Source organism: Topomyia yanbarensis, chromosome 3, assembly GCF_030247195.1.
Source record: "Topomyia yanbarensis strain Yona2022 chromosome 3, ASM3024719v1, whole genome shotgun sequence".
In the NCBI taxonomy this organism is placed as follows: Eukaryota; Metazoa; Arthropoda; class Insecta; order Diptera; family Culicidae; genus Topomyia; species Topomyia yanbarensis.
Genome location: NC_080672.1, coordinates 323205019 through 323225345, shown reverse-complemented (window position 1 = coordinate 323225345; position 20327 = coordinate 323205019). Strand labels below are relative to the sequence as shown.

General features: G+C 37.1%; 1 protein-coding gene across 2 annotated transcripts; it reads right to left on the bottom strand.

Moving 5' to 3' along the window:
- Nucleotides 1-938: 938 nt before the first annotated feature.
- Nucleotides 939-20099, bottom strand: LOC131689458 (ester hydrolase C11orf54 homolog). 2 transcript variants are annotated; one of them, XM_058974554.1, is made up of 4 exons: nucleotides 19909-20099; nucleotides 19623-19855; nucleotides 1859-1957; nucleotides 939-1791 (listed from the first exon to the last, which is right to left on the bottom strand). In XM_058974554.1, exons 2-4 carry the CDS (start codon nucleotides 19702-19704, stop codon nucleotides 1001-1003), a joined length of 972 nt encoding a protein of 323 aa, XP_058830537.1. In that variant the 5' UTR covers nucleotides 19705-19855; nucleotides 19909-20099; the 3' UTR covers nucleotides 939-1000. The 2 variants fall into 2 exon arrangements, with proteins under 2 accessions (XP_058830537.1, XP_058830538.1); XM_058974555.1 differs by lacking the exons at nucleotides 19623-19855; nucleotides 19909-20099 and adding an exon at nucleotides 11195-11568.
- Nucleotides 20100-20327: the final 228 nt, after the last annotated feature.

Below are 20327 nucleotides of genomic sequence, written 5' to 3'. Positions count from 1 at the left end.
CAAAACCTTTGCTATGATCAGAAAATCACGGTGGGATATGTTTTCTATGGCATGCATCCAAATTCCCGCTAATAATCACATAGATGCACTGATTATCGCCTGTGTCTAGTGTAATTATGGCGTAATTTACGTCAAAAATCCATTGCACACTATTTTTTCCACCGTAAGAGCTCGAATATTGTAAATTAACAACTTTCGAGAAATCCGTTTGTTTATCTCAACGATTTCTCTGACGTCACCGAAAACTGTCAATTCGCGGAATAGCAAGCCTCCTTTCTGTGAGCCGTGAATGTACACGTTAATCATTATTCAAGGCCTACTGAATGTTTCATATTTCAAGGTTAGCCATAAAGATAGGGTACACATGGTCGGTGTTAAGTCAGACCGGACTAAGTCGCAAAACATCAAAAAATGAGATGACTATTGGATAAAGAATTTCGTAAGCTACATTCGACTTTTGCCAGATTTGAAATATGTAACAATAAACAAGAATTATGGAAAAAATTAATTTCCAATTATAATGTAAAGGATGCTGCGATCCAAACTTTAAACTCGTTTCTCTCGAAATCAATATTTTGTCACTTAGTCCGGTCTGACTTAACACCGACCACATAATGCATTTGGATTTTAAAAGTTATATTACTATAATAACCAAGTACCCCATCTAACCCCCCCCCCCTCCCCCCACATCGCCGCTCCCCCTGTCCGTCTTTTCCACAGTGCCCCTACTTTCAATGCCGATTTTCTTGACGAAAGGACTGTTCGTATTATCATTATCAGTCACCTAAACAATTCATCCGAAGTAATTCTCAGACGCAAGACGATTGTAGAAACAATTTTTCAACGGCTGACAGTTCTTATCACTTACAAAACAACTTCAATCGCCCATTTAATTACCGCTGGCCTCTAGATAACTGGGTCATTTCGGACACACTTGCAATGAGTTTTTTTTAATTTCTGCTAAAAATATTTGCGTCACTTTACTGATCATCGATAAATATCAATCTCGTCCGAATTTGTGCGTGTTGATCGGCTTATCCACCCTCACGATTTTCTCACCAACGTTGAAGTACCCCTCGTATTCCACCACATCCGGTGTGGTATCGATATGGTAGTGTCCTCCCTCGCCATGCCTAGAGAAACTATGGAAATGTTGCAGCCGCAGATCCAGGTCGCACTCGTTCGTTACCAAGGTCCCAACAGCGATCAACGTGGCGGACATATCGAAAAAGTTGAGCCATGTGTTCAGTTCCTCTTCCGTGTGGATAGGAGTTTCCGAGAATGGTGACATCACGTGCTGTTTTGCCTTACCCTTCTTCATAAGGAACACCCCACCCAGTCCAACCGTTCGTTCTCCGTAATGCTGTTCCAACGTCGTTCGGATGCTTGCGATGAAATCTTTCTTCCCGATGCGCTTTTTGCAGCTAACTTTTAGTACTTTCCCCGGTTTACCTTCCGAGAGGAAGATGTTGGCCAACAAGGCACATCTCGTTTCGCTGTTTGGAATTTTCTCCAGCACCGTTTTTCTGCGATCCGGGTTCACACGGGCCAGATGGCTCTCGCTTGTCACATGCCCGTTAGCGTGCACCTTCAGGTTGAACATCCCCTCGCAGTTGGACTCTACGAGTGGATACGGACCAGCTCCTGCACCGATCGCAAGGAACTCCTTTTTCGTGTTATTCAGTGCCTGCTGTGAGATCGACACCAAATCGTACAGTTTAGTATAGTCGACAGTTGGAAGCAGGTACGGTGGACCGCCAATTTCTACGAGCGTTGGGCTACCATTCAGACCTAGATGGATGTTAAATGGGAATCGGTAAATTTTGATTGTAAATCGTACTTGGAGGAGTTTAGTTACCTTGACCAGCAAGATGGAATGGATCCTCCGTGAGGTTGGGGCAGTCCACCACTTCCACATTGACGGTAGCGAAATTGGTTGTCAAACCGGCAGCAACCACTGAGAAATGGTGAAGTTATTATTGTTGAGTTTTTTGAAAATAAAATAATTTTTGATCTCTTTGATTTTCTACAACATGCAATCGAAAATCTCGTCTTTTTTGTGAGACTTTTCTAATTTTAAAAAAACTTCATGATAATTTTTGGATTGTATACTCTCAGTCACACATATTGTCGTCGGTCGCTTTTGATATATGGCACCGTAGGCGATAAATCATTTTTTTTTTTGCGGAAATAAGTCTAGAACTTCAGAGCAGTAAGTTCACACATTTGTTTTTTCGAAATAATTTATCAAAAGAAAAGGTAAGCATGGCTTTTCTTTGAGGTGAGTGTCGATAGTACTACAAAATATTGAGTAAAAACAAATATCTTTCTTATTAAGAATATCAGGTAATTAAACCATTTTAAAAAGTCTCAGAAGAATGATTTCATACTAACTTCGCCAAATATTTTGAACTCTTTCATTCCACCTGGAAGCTCAACAAAAACACTATAATATTTGGTATAAGCTGCTTTGCTTCTTATTTTTCTTCACACGAAAATGTTTGTTTTAATTCTTCAGTTTCACGAAAAATTATTATTATTAATAGTGAAAAAAATGCTGGAAAAGGAAACAAAAATTAGAGGTACAAAGAATGGACGTAAATAAGTTTTAATATTAGTTAAACAAGATTTGAAAGGGGTTGTTCGTCTTATCAATGCCACAAACATGATTACCATACAAACAATTTACTTTCCAATAGAGCCATCTCATATCACTTTCTTTCGATGAAATTTAATAGATTGTTATATGCCAAGTAGGGGAATTATGGTTAAAACCGACACCTTAAGCTTAACACTTTTTCTAAGTTGCCACAAAACCAATAAAATTATAATTTTAATGCACAATTCTTCTTCAGAAAATTCTTAACAAGACTTATTTTTTCAGCGCTTCGAAAAATTAATTTCATTAAAAATTATTGGTTGTAAAACTTGGAAAACAAAGTGACTTTTTGTAGGCACTGCGGGTAAAACCGACACCCTATAGGGGTAAGATCGACACCCCCTTTAATTTCTTTTCTCTCCACTTTATTAAAATCTTTATCTTTATTAAAAATTAGATATATGCGTGATTAATAAAGTGTGAGTATGTATGATGCAAAATATGTGCTTTTTATTGCTTGATCATGTAGTGAGGGGAAGAAATTTCGAAAGCGTAGTACTATAAATAAGAGTATTTTATGCTATAGGATTATTTATTGATATGAGTATTTTCAAATAATCCTTGCGCACATCATTGTAACTTCCAGTGTCATTTTATTTCGTAAGAGAAGATTTGCAAGCGTTCTACGTTCTGCTAATTGGATTCATTCACTTATAAGTGACACACACACATTTCTTAGTAAAACTATCTTTTTCAGATTTGATTTTTCGGAATCTGATTATCAACGATCTATTGGGGTATACATAATATCATTGTCTCATTGTGATAAAGTTCGTCTATGACAAACCAAGAAAACACTAGAAATTCGGTTTGATGAGCTTTTTGGAGAAATAGCAAAAGCTTCGATAGAATTAGATAAGCAAAAATTCCAATTTTTGATTTTTAAAGAGACTTATAAGAAATAAACACAATAAAAGTATTTCTGTGTATTTCAGCTATTACTATAGTGTGCTAATAGTGTAATTGAAATGTCACAAAGATCCCCAGCCTTTTGTAATGAATCGCAAGTAAACACAACCATCTTAACAGTGTGTCGGTTTTACCCTAACCAAAGGGTGTCGGTTTTACCCCAACAGCGCACATTTTTTTATAAAAGCAATTAAAAATATTGAATTTCTCAAACTCGTCTTCAATGCATCTAATTAATCATAGGAAAGGCCGATAATAATAGGTACTGAAAAATGGGGTGATTTGAAAAGCTTTTGTTCGGTTAAAACCTTAAAATCTACCAACGAAATTTTACATCCAGACGAGTATGAACGCTGCTGTCGTATGTTTTGTTTATTTTTCTGACATTCGGCGCACTAACGTAAATCCAATTTTTATTCAAATGCTCTACATAAACGTACTAATAATAATGTATCATTATGAAATGAATAAAAATTTGATTTCTAGGCAAAGTTGTGGGGTGTCGGTTTTACCCACAGTGTCGGTTTTTCCCACAATTCCCCTATCAAGTCATTTACTGTGTTGATCAAAAAACCTTATGTATGGTTGGAATTGAAGGTGGGATTCGAAAGGTTGGCTATTTACAAGACGATCGTATTACCAAATACACTCGTGTCTATTCCGCTCGGTGTGATGGCAACACTCACGTCACTTCGCGTGATTTTGATCATCCGATTGTGAGGTGAGATATTTCCCATTGCCGTTTAACGGGCGTCTCACGTCATTCAAAGATACTTTTCAGAATCGGGCGAGAATAGTCGTCTGCAATGAGGTGAAGTTAGTCATCTTGCGCTACACGTCGCTGAGAATAACGTTGACTACGCGGCAGGTGACGTGAGAAGACCAAACTCACCTCACTCTATGCGACCTTTCTCACCAAATTCATAAGAGTCACTTCGGTTGACTGGAGACGCCCATTTAACGGCACCCACCTCATCTCATCCAAGTCGACTCTCAGAATCTGGCAAGAAAAGTAAAGTTACGTCGCGTGAAATGAGTTTAGTTGTTTCACGTCACACGCCGAGCAGAATAAGGACGACTGGTGTGTTCAATTGTTGGGAATAAAATGAATAGTTCTGTCATCCGTGAGTAATGTATAGAAAACTTTGTTTATGAAACATTTTAAAATGTTGACTCGCAATTTTTATTCCTCATGTGACCTTTTCAATAGGTCCACATTTTTCTGCAAGGACTCTCCGCGAAAGTGGAGATTTCCAAGCAAAAATTTCACATGAAAATAGGTGCATTAAGAAAGAGCCCGTTTACCCTTTATCATAAATCACCAATATTTTACTTAAGATTGAGCGGAGAATGGAATGAAAATCGAAAATTTCATTACAGTTCCGCTGCCAACTTTTAATATAGGTGATTCTTTTACAAATGTCCAACAGAACGTAAGTGTCCAGAAGATGCATCACTTTATATTAGTATTACTGACACGAGAGCTGGAGAAAGTGCTAGCCATAGTAAAAACGTCTTTTTGATCCCGAAACCCACGAACTCAAAAGGTAACTTCAATACATTAAATGCCGCCAGACAAACCCGTGGACTTGCGCGGCGAACGCGATCAATGAACCAACAATCGACCAACAGTCAGGACCCTAGCCCACAGAGAACACCCGAAGATTGTCAAAACACCACTAACTTGAATTAATAGACAGAAAAATTTCAAACACCAATAGTAAGCCAGCCAACGTTATCCTGAATGTTAACCACTATCAACACCACACAAGACTCCACTCGATGAAACCCTCGCCAGGCATTGTATGAGCCGGTTTCCGAAGATTGTGGTGTTGATAGCGCATCTATAACAACCTACCCCATCCGCCTCCAAACTTCTCATACATGTCAACCGCAACAAGGAGTCACGAACTTCAGCTGACGAACTTTAAATAACGCGGCTATTTTTTTCGTAGGAGACGAACAACCATATCGCGGCTATGGCAGAAAGCGAACTGCAACCAGGAATCATCCATTTCAGCACGCAATCTTTAAACAACGTGGCTATGGCAGAAGGCCTTTCGCAACGCGTTCACGTTTAACAAACCCTTGACTCCAGCTCGCAAACTTTAGTTAATTCGGGCATTTTTTTGTTAGGAGAAACTTTGCCACTGCGACCACTATTCAGCTTATCTTTTGTGGGTGCCCCTGTTTGCTCTACTTGTTACGAATGTAGTTGGAACTCAATGCGGTATATATAGGTGTGGCAGAACACACGGTTTGCTAGTGTTGGCAACCAAAAATATGTAAACAATCCAGAAGCACAACGGGTCGACGTCATAGCGGTCACACGATTCAATGGGAGCGGAACGACCGCTATGACGAAAGCAAGTCGATTTATACTGTGATCACTCACACCACCCATGTAAGATTCATCTTACGAATACCAAAGTGCCATCTTCGCCAGACCTGTATATACTACATTGGTTGGAACTGGGTTGTTAATCGATAATTCATCGTCATCGTCGATAATTCATCGGCGGTTATCGCGATACATTTTGCGTTACTTTACCGTTTATTGGAGTTGAAGCGGTTAACATTCAATTGTTTAGAAATAGCTACCTATTGAAGCACATGTAATTGGTAGTTGAAAATCAATAGTTTTGGACATTTTCAATGCAAGGGGGGGGGGGGTCCGACGACGTGTCAAAATGGATTTTTTCAACGTTTTTGGAAAATGTTTTATATTGAAGGAAAAGTTGTTGGCAGTTGACATTTTCAATGCACATGGGGTCAAAATGGAATTTTTTCAACTTTTCGGGAAAGTTTTTTTTATTGAAGGGAAAGTTGTTGGCAGTTAAAAATCAAAAGTTTTGGACATTTCAGAAATTGTTTTGACTACGAAAAAACAATTTTTGAACTATAGTGTCTTCAGAAAAGTTTATTTATAAACTGTTTCGCATTTTAAATCAGTTTGGTGATTAATCTCCCTAAAGCTTAGAAGCCAATTTATGTTTGGTCATGCATGAAAATAAAAATATAACTTTAATTAGTAAAGTTGTTAAGAATATCCAAAGCATCAACTTAGTAGAAAAGACTATGTGTCTTTCTGTCGATTTTAATAGACATTTGTAAAGATTTCTATGATATACCCTTGGAAATTATTTTTTTCAAAAAAACTTTTCCTGGTGAATTTGGAGAATTTCAATTTTTTCAAGATTTTGTTCTGCATAAGAAAATACACAATTTTTGTGATGTAATTTTATTTGTATCTCTTACATCTTTGAAGTTATCGAATGTTTTAATGCACAAAAACAATATTTTGGTATGGAAACCGCAAATTTCCACAGACGAAGCTACACCAATATAAATTTGTAAAGCAAATACTATCATATCCAGGGATAACCATTTGTTGCATGCTGTCACAGTGAAAACCCAATTTTATCAGTCACCGATTTACCTTTCCATGATTTTGTCTACCCCCTATTTTGTTAGCTTTTTAACCCGATTTTGTCAGCCTCATGTGAAAAATCGTTTGGTGGGCTCTAGCATGCGAATCAAATCAAATTCGAGTAAATACTTTTTCTAGCATATTTTTCTTATAAATATGCAAAAAATAAATAAATCTTTTTTTTTTTTAATTTTGCACTGTAAGAGCTCCTTAAGGGAAATTTTTACTAAATGATCAGAAAGGGTTATGAGACTATGTCAAGTTTTTTAAAAAGCAAGAAAAAAATATGTATCGATTTTGTCAATGTCCCCGTTTAATCAGCCTTAAATTCATCAAGGGACTGGTAACAACGGATCTTCATTGTATTCAAAAAACGACTAAAACTCTGTTATGAGGCCGTTCATACATTACACTACGTATTTAAAGGTAAAAGAAGGAAGTGTGAAGCATTTTGTTACATAGTGGCTAGAGGATGGTGGGGGGCTGAAACATAGCATACGAAATAAAAATTTGCTTCTCAGCTTTAGGGAGATTAATTACCAAACTAATATTTTCTCTAAAGTGGGAAACATTTTGTAAATAAACTTGATTGAAGACACTATAGCTCAAAATTCGTTTTTTCATGGTCAAAACAATTTTGTTAACTTTTTTGTAACTTTGGAAACTCCGTGCACCTGCTGACTCATCTGTGCAACAACTTTCCCGAAAAGTTGAAAAAAATTCCATTTTGACGCTTCGTCGGACCCTCCTGTGCGTTGAAAATGTCCAAAACTATTGATTTTCAACTCCCAACAACTTTTTCTTCATTATAAAACACTTCCGAAAAGTTGAAAAATACCATTTTGAGACATCCTCAGGCCCCCTTAGCAATGAAAATGTGTAAAACTATTGATTGTCAATTACCAATTATTTTCCCTTCAATGTAAAACACTTTCCCGAAAAGTTGAAAAAATTTCCTTTTGACGCATCGTCGGACCCCCGTGTGCACTGAAAATGTCCAAAACTATTGATTTTCAACTGCCAAGGGATCATCCATAAATGACGTAGCATTATATGGGGGAGGGGGGAGTATTGTATTTTGTGATGATGTGTGACGACAGGGAGGTAGGGGGCCATGTCATGCTACGTAGCTTTTTAAAGGGGAATAACTAACTACGTAATTACCAGGGGGTATTTAGAGGTTTGTGACGAAATGCTATGATTGGGGAGGGGGGCGTTAAAAATCACTCAAAAAATGCTACGTCATTTATGGATCGTCCCCAACAACATTTCCTTCAATAGATATTTATTTCTAAACAATTGAAAGTCAACCGAATCAACTTTAACTCCAATAAATGGGAAAGTAACGCAAAATGTATCGCGATAACCGATGAATTATCGCCGATACCGATTTATACAACGATACAATTATCGACGATGACGATGAATGCGACAATACATTATCATTAACGGAGTTTCCAATGACGATACATTATCGTTAACGAGAAACGCCGATAATTTATCGTGAAAATTGTATCGTTTTAACAACCCTGTATGGAAGCGAGTTGTTTGTTTGTCCACATGTGTCATCCCAACCGGGTAGAACATTAGTAATGTAGCTGAGGATCCGTTTGGGACAGATATGTCATACCTTATGAGGCGTCATAAGATGCCTTCCGAAGTATCGCTCCCATCGAAGAAAATATGTTTCGAGGCTTGTAATTACAGAATCGACAAATGTCATCTTGATTTTTGCCATTTTTTCAGATGACACTTAGCAGAACAGTGTCCCGTAAATAAACCTGTAATTATACGTAAAGCTTTTTGTTTTAGATCCATTAGTTTTTTGGCTCTCGTTGTATCTGGGGTGTGAATATCTTGGCTTGTCGAACGCCTACTATGTTACGCCAGTCGTTTAGTAGTTGGTCTCATTAGTACAGAAAAAAATTCTCCTTGCGGGGAAATATAGCAAAATGTATCTAGCATTGGCTTGCTAAGTCAAACCAAATATTTCGGTTTCACTAGTTCTCAGCAGCATAAACTCTTTTTCTTGCGGGCCGTCACCATTGATTAGGGGTTTGCTCAGAAACCCAAGTTGTGTCTCCGTTTTTGTAAGGTAAGTCAATCCTGCGCTAGCTTAGTCCTGCCATTAAGCTAGTGTTGGATTCTGATGAGACGAAGTCGAAACGCCAATTCCATAACTAATTTCGCTATTATTTAAATGAAAACACTACTGAATTAGTTAACGGACAGTATTTGACGATAAAATGTTACTAGCAAAAATAAAAAAAAACAACAATAAGCGGAGAAAAAATCAGATTCCAATCCACACGTCTTTCAATTGGTTTAACTGAGGTGTCTGCCAGATGGGCATTTTTCCACGTTAATATTTGACGTTGCAAAATTATGTACAACCCAATTCAAAAGCATGGGCTAGGCCCGCAAGGCCCACCCTATGTTTACTACTGTCAAAACCTATACAGCGCCATATCCTTGCCATGGCACTCGTTTAACTTCTAGAGAGGAAACATCGCTTACCCTAATCACAAGTCAAAATTTGTATCATATAAATCTCATTCTTTCAGATGCTGTTGAAGGTGACGAATGGATGCAATCACCAGGATACAAAAAGCACAGAATGTGGCGATCAAGCAGCTTGAGCAAATGCTACCAACTACGGATACTTCTCAGGACAATGGAAACCAGCAGTCGAAATTAATTGAAAAATTCTGGGTGTCGGATTGGCAGTCCAACCTTAATGCTTCGAATAATAGGACAGCTGCCTCTGATTCTTCGGTTCACACCGAAGACCACTTTACACAATCGGGACTTAATGATCTTGTAGTCACTTTTAATCTGGACTTCTCGCAGGAGAAATCCGAATTGTTAGCCTCACGTTTGAAAGAACGGAACTGGAATTTTGAATTCAGTAGATTACAGAATAGAAAATCACGGATTGTTCAACGGATTAGGTAAGCCATATGATCCGACTTGGTGAATGGTGCTTGTACATCGATAGCAGTAAGTTAAGTTTAAAAGCTGTATTACAGCATCTTTGTTTCTAAGGTTTTGCCACGTTGACAGGATTGCAACAAGGATCCACATAGTAGGTGTTTTTAAAATAATCATTTCTTATTGTAGTTAATTTAAAATTCTTATATTTCATTCAGTATAAATGAGAGCATGTTTTAAATGATCCATTTTCTGAGAACATTTGGGTTTTTACTCAAAAATCTTGTGACAAAAGTGATGAGCACAGTGAACATTTTTATCAAGAAATGAAGGCGATAGGAACAGCGTTACTTTTTACATTTCGCATATAGAAAGGCTATGTACTCGCTTAGAATTTTAGTAAAATAGCTCACAAACTCTTGAAATCTTAATAAGTCATGAATTGCGTTTCGACTTCGTCTCATTAAAATCTGGTACTGATTTAGCAACAGATTAATGCAAGATGCAAAACTGAGACACGACTTGCGTTCCAAAGCAATTTGTGATGTCCCGCAAGGAAAAAAAGTACTGATTTGCTGATCAGTACTTCAGTACGGCTAAATTGATTGTTGCGCGCCAAGGGCACAATACCAATAACTTAGTGTCATGGCTTGCGTTTCGACTTCATCTCATCAGAATCTGTCACTGACTTAGTAATTTGATGCAATCTTTCTTGTTCACGTTTCGTTTGGTAGGCGAATTGTTTACTGTAGAAGTTCACATAAGCAGGAATTTGATTTTTTCACTGATGATGATTTTCATGCTCAATATGGCACAGTATTGTGTGTTGGATCTTTTGCACTAGCCCCGTAATTGTTCTATACGCTGATACACTGTCTGCATGACTTTCTCTTACTATTAATATTGTAACATTTTTCCACGGAGGTTGTCAAGCTTACTATAAGATTACCGGGTTTCATTAAATGTTTTAAATCACGTTTCGACCATTTCGCTACGAACATCGCAAAAATTTGAATAAGATAATATAGGGGAATGATGTACACTACATTCTCAAACAAGAATCAATCAACCTCAACTTTATCAGATATGCAAATATTTCACCTGTTGACTAGAAACCATCCCTACAATTATGAATCGAACTGGCACTCTGACCCTTTTGAGACCTGTTTTTCACTAATTCAGCATTGAAATTCTTGTACACTTTTTCAGCACAAAAACACTATTGAAGTCTTAGCTAATTAAGTACGAGATGCGCCAATCTTTACCATCACAAACTTCCTCCAACGGTGGTGTGTGCAGTCGCTTCTCCTCGAACGGTAATATCGTAGTATCGATGCTGGCCATTGTCGTCGAATTTTTGTGCAATCTCTGCGCCAAACCAAGTCAGACTGATTCGAAAGTCACTTTTAACCTGTCTGGGCTGCGCCCGATTGTGACGATAATAATTGCGGTATTGTGGTTGTGATGCATCACAGCTGCTACAGCTAATAGTGTTAGTTGGCAAATTCTGTCCTGTCCGCCGGTTGGTTGAGTGTTGTAAATATTTTCACTTATCATCCGTAAACAGTGCAAACCGCAAACACACTCGACTCTACTATCAGTCTCTTATCAGAGCTGATCGCACGGAAAGGGTTTTCAATGCCTTCGTACCTTTTGCCGTGACATATTGGATTATTTTGCACTCAAAGCTTGCCGGTGAGAGGGTTTTTAGATAAATAAACATTGAATTCATTACCGGATTGTATTTGTACATCAAACCTGTCGTAGTGGTATAGGGGTCACTGCGCATGGGCGATTTCATTCATACAATTTAATATTCGGTCCTTTTGTACCACACTTACATGCTGACAGTTTCGGTTGCCCGTGTGGGGAAACGAAGGTCGTTAAATTGGAATGAATGGCCATGATACTGTTCTCCTTGTTTGTTTCATAATGTAGATGAATTATTCGAAGCAACATCAAGAAAGAACATAGATTCGAAATTATGAATGTTGATGGGGTTGTGTGGTGGTTTTACTTGACCGTCGCGTGGTCCTTGAAGATCAGTTTACACGAGAAAAAAATTGTTACTAAAATCGTGAATAAAGTACCATTAATTCAGGAACGAAATCACGTTTTTACGTTGCGAATACAGAACCAAGACCAAAAATCATATCATACTTGTTCACAACTTTACGAACATTATTCATAAAACCAGAGGTTGACTCGCGCTTTTATTTGAACTCTGAATAATGTTCCCATTTTGAACTTGATTCATAATTCCTAGTATAAAAGTCACGACTGACCATTCGTGCTCGTAAAATAGTTTACAAAATCGAAAAATATTTATTATGTATATGTGACCTGATTCATGATTCCTAGTCACGACCGTCAATTCATGCTCGTGAAATAGGTCATTAAATCATGAAATAGTAGCCAGGAAAAGTGAACTGGTTCATGATTCCTGATGTAAAAATCACGACTGACCATGCGTGCCTGAAAAAAATATGGTTCATGTATTCGTGACTGATTCATGATTTCTAATACATGATTCATGATCTATCTTGAGCGCTTGTGATGCTTAAAATATATATCAACAATTTTAAATTTCATGCAAATCTGCACATGGTCATGAAATTTTCACGAGAGCTTTTTTCACAAAATATTCGGTGAAATATCATAAAGCCTTGTCCAGCTGCTAGCGACTAATAATAGATGCAAGAAAACTATTGAAACATTCATTTGATAAAGTTCAATGTACTGTTCGAATAGAATACGAAAATTCCGTTGAGCACCAAAAATATATTATTGAGTCACAAAACGTGTTCGTGATACAGTTAACAAAATAAGATACCGCGAATAAGTCACACTTTTATGGTCCCATTCATATTGTTACGTTACTCCGAGTAAATAACCCTCTGGAAGTCGCGCTTATGTCTCACTGAGCGAGCAGCCGCTGGTGTCCCAAGACGATTTCGCTAGATTTTCAGAGCAGCGTGCACTCAGTGTACCAGTGCGAATGCCGGAAGAGAAATTTCGAATATCATGATAAAACTGCAAATATCATTTACTTTTGTTACACGTGTTAAATTCGAAGGTGAGCTCAAGAATAAAATATCACGATAACGTGCACATAAATTCACGACTATGATCCTGAAATCAAGAAAATAAATCACACTACTGGTGACTAAAATATCAAAAATCATGACTAAGATCCTACAATCATGAACACAAATCACTCTACTTGTGACAAAGATCCTGATATCATAAACATAAATTTCACTATTCTGCCAGAAAAATTCGATAGTAAACTCATGAATAAATTATCTCGATAACGTTATGAGAAATTACGAAAATCGCGATAAAGCTCCTGAAATCATGAACGTCGTTTAAATGTCGCACAGAGGCGTAACTACTGCTGAATCCTGGCCAAAATTGCAAAAATGATTTTTTGTGTTTTTGCCAATTTTTTCCCAAAAAATTGTTTTTCAAACCATACTTACATAATTTTTGTATGTAAGTATCTGAAAATGGATTTTTGAAATTTGAATTACATTTTTCGGCAATTCTTCATATCGTCCAAAAACTATGTATACAAAGTCAACATGTGGTGCAAAACAGTGATGTTCATAACAAATGCAGTTTGACGAAAGGATACCTATTTTTGTTATATTATTTCCGTTTTTGAGTTGGGTAAAAAAAGTGCCAATTTTATCAATGTTACTGAAAATTCTGTAGTGAAAAAAGTATCTTGTCGGGCAGTTCCGTTTAAAGGACACGATTATTTGGACTCTCTTCAACCAGTTTTTTCGGCATTTAATTAGCAAGGGACTGGAAGGTGAAGTATATTTTTCAATATTTAGAGCCATAGTACTCAAGGGAGAGCAAGGTGTTGAAAGGAGAAAGTTTAGAGTCGGTTCCGACAGCATGAAGTAACAAGTTACTTTACGCTTGTTCGGACATGCCGTAGACTCAGGTGATTCACATTTCTAATGCCAAAAGACCCTGACCCCTACGGTAGCAGACAAAAGGTTAAGTCGCCGGTGAGCTCTAAGCTTGCATATATGATCCTTCCACGTTTTTCTAAACTTTCTCCTTTCAACACCTTGCTCTCCCTTGAGTACTATGGCTCTAAATATTGAAAAATATACTTCACCTTCCAGTCCCTTGCTAATTAAATGCCGAAAAAACTGTTGACAAATTGACTCAATAGGTCGTTAACAAAAATAGTTAACAAAAAAATGGTAAAAATATCTCTTCAACCAGTTCAACGAAAAAAATATTCCCAATTAATCCCATTACCGCTTTTACAGCAGTTTGAATATGGTATGTTTTTTGCTAAAATATAGACAAAATAAAAAAAAGCTAAGGGAATGTTTACTCATAAAAACGTGGAATTTTTCGTGAAGAATAGTAATTTTTATTTAAAATGAGTAAAGAACCCCCTTAATTGAAAATTTATCTCAAAAAGTCAACGTAGGGGTTAAGTATTTTTTACATAGAATGTGTATGCAAAGTTTGAAAGAAATCGGTTCAGTAGTTTTGGAATGGCATGTAATACCGCCAATCATGTTTTTTCCAGAGAGTTCTACAAAAAGCTTCGTCACCGAGTCGTTTGTCAATATTTTTGCATAGAATAATTACAGCATGTTATTGAAATGATGTACTATAATGTACAAAAGTTTTTATCAATTCGTTTCACGCAGTTTCAAAAAAATCGCAAAAAAGTGTGTTTTCACGCTGAAAACCTCCCCCCCACCATTTCGCCAATTCTAATTTTTCATTACAGCATCAATATTCTTGTCAATACAGAACATATTTCCAAATGTATTGGTCGTGTAAGGACCGTGTGTGACACGAAGATGTAGAAAAGTCGTCTGATAAAAGACTCTTAATCTTGAATCTTCAATCCGTCAGTTTTTTTGTGATTCTTATTTTCTTTATGAGTCGCGATATAATCGCTTGTTTACTAATTGCTACTGAATAAAACTAATTTTAAGTGGCTTCTTCTCGCGAGGCTTAAAATTGAGTACTTTTTGGGAATAAATGGTAAAGCATCTACCTAATGGATTCAGAAACTGTCTTTTTATTTTGAGGATACATGTTTTGACTTTTCAATTTTACTTTTGTAGACGAAAAGAAAAATCTCTCGCGACCTTGAAACTTCATTGATGACTTTGATGTTGAAACTGCATGGGTCCCGCTTAAGTAAAGTTGTGGCAAATGAGGTAAACTGTAAACAGAGAACTCATATTTTTATAATCATAGTCACGTTGACTATGTTTAGACGAGAGGAATTTCTTTTATTTTAGAATTTATAAAAGTTATGCAACGATTTGTGAAAATTTCCAATATTAACGTTATTTTTTTGGCCTATTAAGGGCCATAAAATGGAACAAATTGACATTTTGCAAATCCCTCTCGAACAAACATAGCAGCATGTTCTCTGAACAATTGGAGAAAAATTATTGAAATCGGACCAGTACTTCTATGAAAAGTCTTACTTGACCACTTAAAAAACACTACTTTCGGGAAAACGCGTTTAAAGATAAGTACGGTGTATAACTCGATAATAGTAATTAACTAGATTATCTACTATACCGGGTCCGCAGAGCTCACCTTCCTCATCACGAAAATGTTCTTGGCTTTGAACATTTTGCTCTCTCTGTTGAATTCGGGTTTGGTTTGCCGTGACACCCACTTTGCGTTCAGAATGAACGTTCACTGTCGAGTCGAGTAGTACATCTTTTAGCTTTAGTCAAGGTAATTCCCATCATCTCCATAGCTTGTAAGATCGTTGAAAATCCTTGGTTGAAGATACTGACTGCCAAATAAGTCACAACAATGACCACCTGCCTGCCAGAATTTGTGCACGTGTTTTGGCGCTAAGAAACAGATTCCACTATTCAGAGACTCATTGATGTTTTGGGTGTAAGCTCCTAATCATCTTTCTAATAAATCATTGGATGATAGACTTTCATAGATCCTGACATGTTCGAAAGTTTCTAAAGTTCCTTTTAATTAAACCTGACGCCACTTGCACCAACTTTTCTCGCCGGGTGAACACTTTGAGTGTTGGGGATTTTCGTTCGATGAGGAGCAGTGTTCGAGGGAAGCTCAGATTGCATTTCGCATATCTAGCCAAACATGTCAAATGGTCCTAAGTGCAAATGACAGTTTCTCTTTGATTACTTTCTCTTTCTCTAATAATTCGGCAGTTTATACGTTTGTTACTCAACTCTTAGCAGAATAAGATAGTCGAAATCAGAGTTTTTCGATATATGCTGAAACAATATTGAAAAGTTTTAAGATGACACTGTAATAATCGAAAGAGAAAGTAAACAAAGAGAGGCTCTCATTTACACTTAGGACCATTTTACATGTTTGTCGAGATATGTTCTACAGAATTTGAGTTTCTCCGAATCGCAAGACCATCAAATTTTGATAGCTCACCGGTTGATTTGTCCGTCAACTTTCCCTTTCCTTTCCCACCGATACCTTTGTTTTCTTTCTTCAGTTTTCATAATCTCGTTCCCATACGCTTCTCAACATGTCCGATGCATTCTTTCTTCCGTACGATAAACTCGTCCCAAAAAAAAAGAAAAAACAAGAAACCATTCACAGACGCTCACATGTACATAAACCGTCAAGAATGGACCGGTGAATTCTTTAAGCAATGATTTTTTCACAGACAAGCGCCATCGTGGTGCGCCGCGCTTAGTATCTCGGCCAGAGATGGGTACCTGTCGGTTCCCAGAAACATGCCAAGGAATATGATTTTCACCAAATCCTTTTGGTAGCGTACACACCAAAAAAATAATGAAATTTAAACGACATGTAAATGAATACGAATGTAAAAATACAAAGCTTGAATAAAAAATTTGATTGAAAATTAAGTTGAATTAGGATGCACTCAATGGGATCATCAAAAAGCCTACGATTTTAAACTTTCGTTCGTGTGATTTTACATGTCACTTATCTTACAGCAATATTGGATTAAAACTGCATTAAACTGCATTGGTATCCCGTTTAATGAAACTGTTATTTATCAATCAACGTGTAAAATTATAATAAAATTCGTTGGAGAAAGCACGACAAGTTGTGTGTATTTGTGGTGGAACTTAATTTTACATTTATATTCATGCTTCAAATATGTGCATGAAAATAAATTTAAAATTACAAGATATTTTTTTCTGTGTATTCTCAGATACAAAACAAAGAAAAAAAATCGGTTTTTTGAATCCATGAGAGTAGAAAACCCCCTTAAGGTTAGTTTATTAACCTTTTTTTCGAGGATTACCTACCACTTAAAGATCTGCGTAACATCAAAGGATCCAAACATTTAGGAAATTATTTTCGGTTGCGTTTTTTTCGGTCAATCACGGCTACAGAAACGAATTAGCGGCTACCATGCTCGATGAAACGAAGTCCATCTGATTTTCTCAATTATTGTGTGTTTAGTTGTCAGAACGTGACCGCCAAGTGGAAAGGTATGTAATGTTTTGTTAAGGGTACACCGAATACCCGGAATTAACCAAATAAGTAATTCTTGTTCCAGGAACACATGTGGAATGATTAGTGCGCTTCGTTGATTTCAATATCGACTAAAATGCTTCCGCTCTTACTATGCAAGTTGAAGAAATTGCGAATCTATTTGGTCTAAATGTTGACAAGCTGGTGTCTCAAATTTCCTACTGTGTGGCAGTGATATCTGGAGAAAAAGGCTTCAAGCATTAATGAAACGAAGATTCCCAAAACTGAGTATATCCCTGGGTATATCCACTTTGAAGAACATAATTAAAATATTGTGCTGAGTATAGCCACTGCTTTTCGGAGTTGACAAAAAGAGAATCGAGAGTTAAATAAATGTGTTGAGCACAAGATTTAGAATGTATGTTAAACGAAGTTAGCATACACCTCGGGGATGGCAAATGTGGTCTAAGAAAACTTGTTACAGTCGAGGGATTGCCCTTCCTATGATGATTCTCAGGGATAGACCGTTCCAACATCAAATTATGGTCTTGTCAAATTTTGGTTTTGTCAAACTGCAAATTACGTGAAAACCCAAGATGATACCAGCTAAGGTATAGGCATACGTAAATCAAGAGTTTTGGTTTTACAATTGGCAACATCTATATTGCGTAAATACTGCTTTACTTCCAGAAAACAGAAGCTGTTAAAATCGAAATTAATTAAAACAATGTTTTGAATATAGAAACTAGTGCTTTCAGCCTTTTTGAGGTTCTCAAGGCGTTTGCCACCAATAATATTATTGTACACACATGCATGCACCTTATGCAGATTATCTTGAATCTGTTTTGCGCTTGTTAAATCTGCCACTCTTCTTATTCTTATCTGGACACGCTCCTCTTCCCTTTGGGGCAGACCATCGGTTACAGTGGTTTAGTGGCATGCTCGGAAGACATCTATCTCGGAAACATAGATTTGGATGCGAAGACATGTTCCTTATTCCGTAGGTTGCATGCATTCATGTTTGAGTTCAGTAGAGTGTTCCAGATGAAGCTACTATATTTGCAAATACTGATATTCTTTACGGCATTCTGCAAACCATGGAGCTGAACATATTGGAAATGTCGTTCAGCTGTATCGCACAAACATTCTAAAATTGAAAACAAATATATATTTTGAAGATTTCTACGCAGAATTAGGCGAGAAATAAACGAAACATAATTTCAGTAACCTTCTCGATGACATCATTGAACGTTAAACCATGACCGATTCAAATCGCATACAAAATAAGTTATGTTGGCCTTTTTAATGTGGATAAATTTCCCAAATATGAAGGACCATTTGCAAAAGGTCTGTTGCAATCCCTGATGGTACACAGAACACCGATAGGTGAACTGTTTCACCTTATACTAATGACAGTGAAAGATAGGTTAATGAAAGAGGTACAACAGCATTCGAATTTTTAAGATGAAATAGCTGATTTGTTCTTTGCCCATGTTGATCGTGGAAATCCGCTTCTGTATAAATAGTCGTAAATATATAGTTTTCTTCACTGAATTTTACATTTCCTGATATGCACGCATATTCTCCCATGTTCGATTAAAACGTGGAAATAGGTAACCGTCAGCTTTCGTCATATGTTCGATCTCCATCAAGAAAGGATCTATGGCAATCAATAGAATCGTAGCACTAGGCCTGCAATTGTTCTAGGTTAGGCTGTGCCGTGTTTTGATAGTCGCTTATCTGGTTCCAAGACGGATTGTAGTGCCTTGCTTTTTTATGCCTGAAATGCTTAGAAGTGTGGCATTGCAGAGAAATTTGCGAATGTGGTAACCAAGGAGCTTTTACTTTCAGGTGATACGATTATCAAAAAATTATCAATATTCGTTTTAAAAACGACAGCTAACAATATTGTTTACTAGTTTCTAGTGATGAAACTTTCATGTAGATATATGTTTGTTTGAATTTCAGTTTGCACACACAGTTGATTGCTGTCACATTTCTCCCCCGCAGACTGTAAACATTGAAGTAGCGGGCGTCAGCGAAATCGTTAGGTGATATTAATATTTGTTTTGTTCCTAGAGCGTAATCGACAACTGATACTATGCCGCTATGCCGAAAACAAAAACCTCTGCTGGGAAGAGACATTGTTTGATATGTTTTCTATGGTATGCAGCCAAATTCCTTATTTTCGTTAATAATCACCGAGATGTACTGATTAATCACCTTAAAAAATCAACGCACCTTGGCGGCAACACTGTTCATTACTACAGCCGATTAAAGAGATCCTCTCTACCTTCCGTATTCGCATTTCCACTTTAACCATTAAAACATTCCTCCTTCTCCTGACAACCTATAACTGGAGCCTAAGCCCAAAGATAAACCGTTTCTGATTATTTCTGATATGATAGATTCCGGCAACAAAGGTGATGATACCCAGTCAACACTGTGGATACCCTTTGCTCTAGTAGGTCCTCCTACAACAAATTTAACTTAGTGAGATTTTCATATTGGCACATGGTTAACATACAGGAAGAAAAATATGAGCTACATAACTATTTACTCCTCCAACGAAAGCTATTCTGTGCAGTATCAACACCTTTATCCTTTTTTTACTTCGATTCCCATTAGCGTAATTCGTTTAAACATGATTCCTCTATAAGGGAAATTAACCTTTAAACATTGAATTTCTCTATAAGACACTTTCTGGTAAACAGCTGACTGCGTAAACAAACCAATGATGCTTGTCAAATTAGCACTTCAATCATCAGGATGAACACATGCATTCATTCGTGCCGTCATTTGTAAAGTGTGTTGTACATGTATGGTTGCTATGCAACTGAATGAATCAGCCAGTGAACTGAATACTTTACGCTGACGTCACAAATGAACTGAGTGTTCATTTTTGACAGTTCGCTTGTACTGTTTACATGGACTTAGAAAAATTCT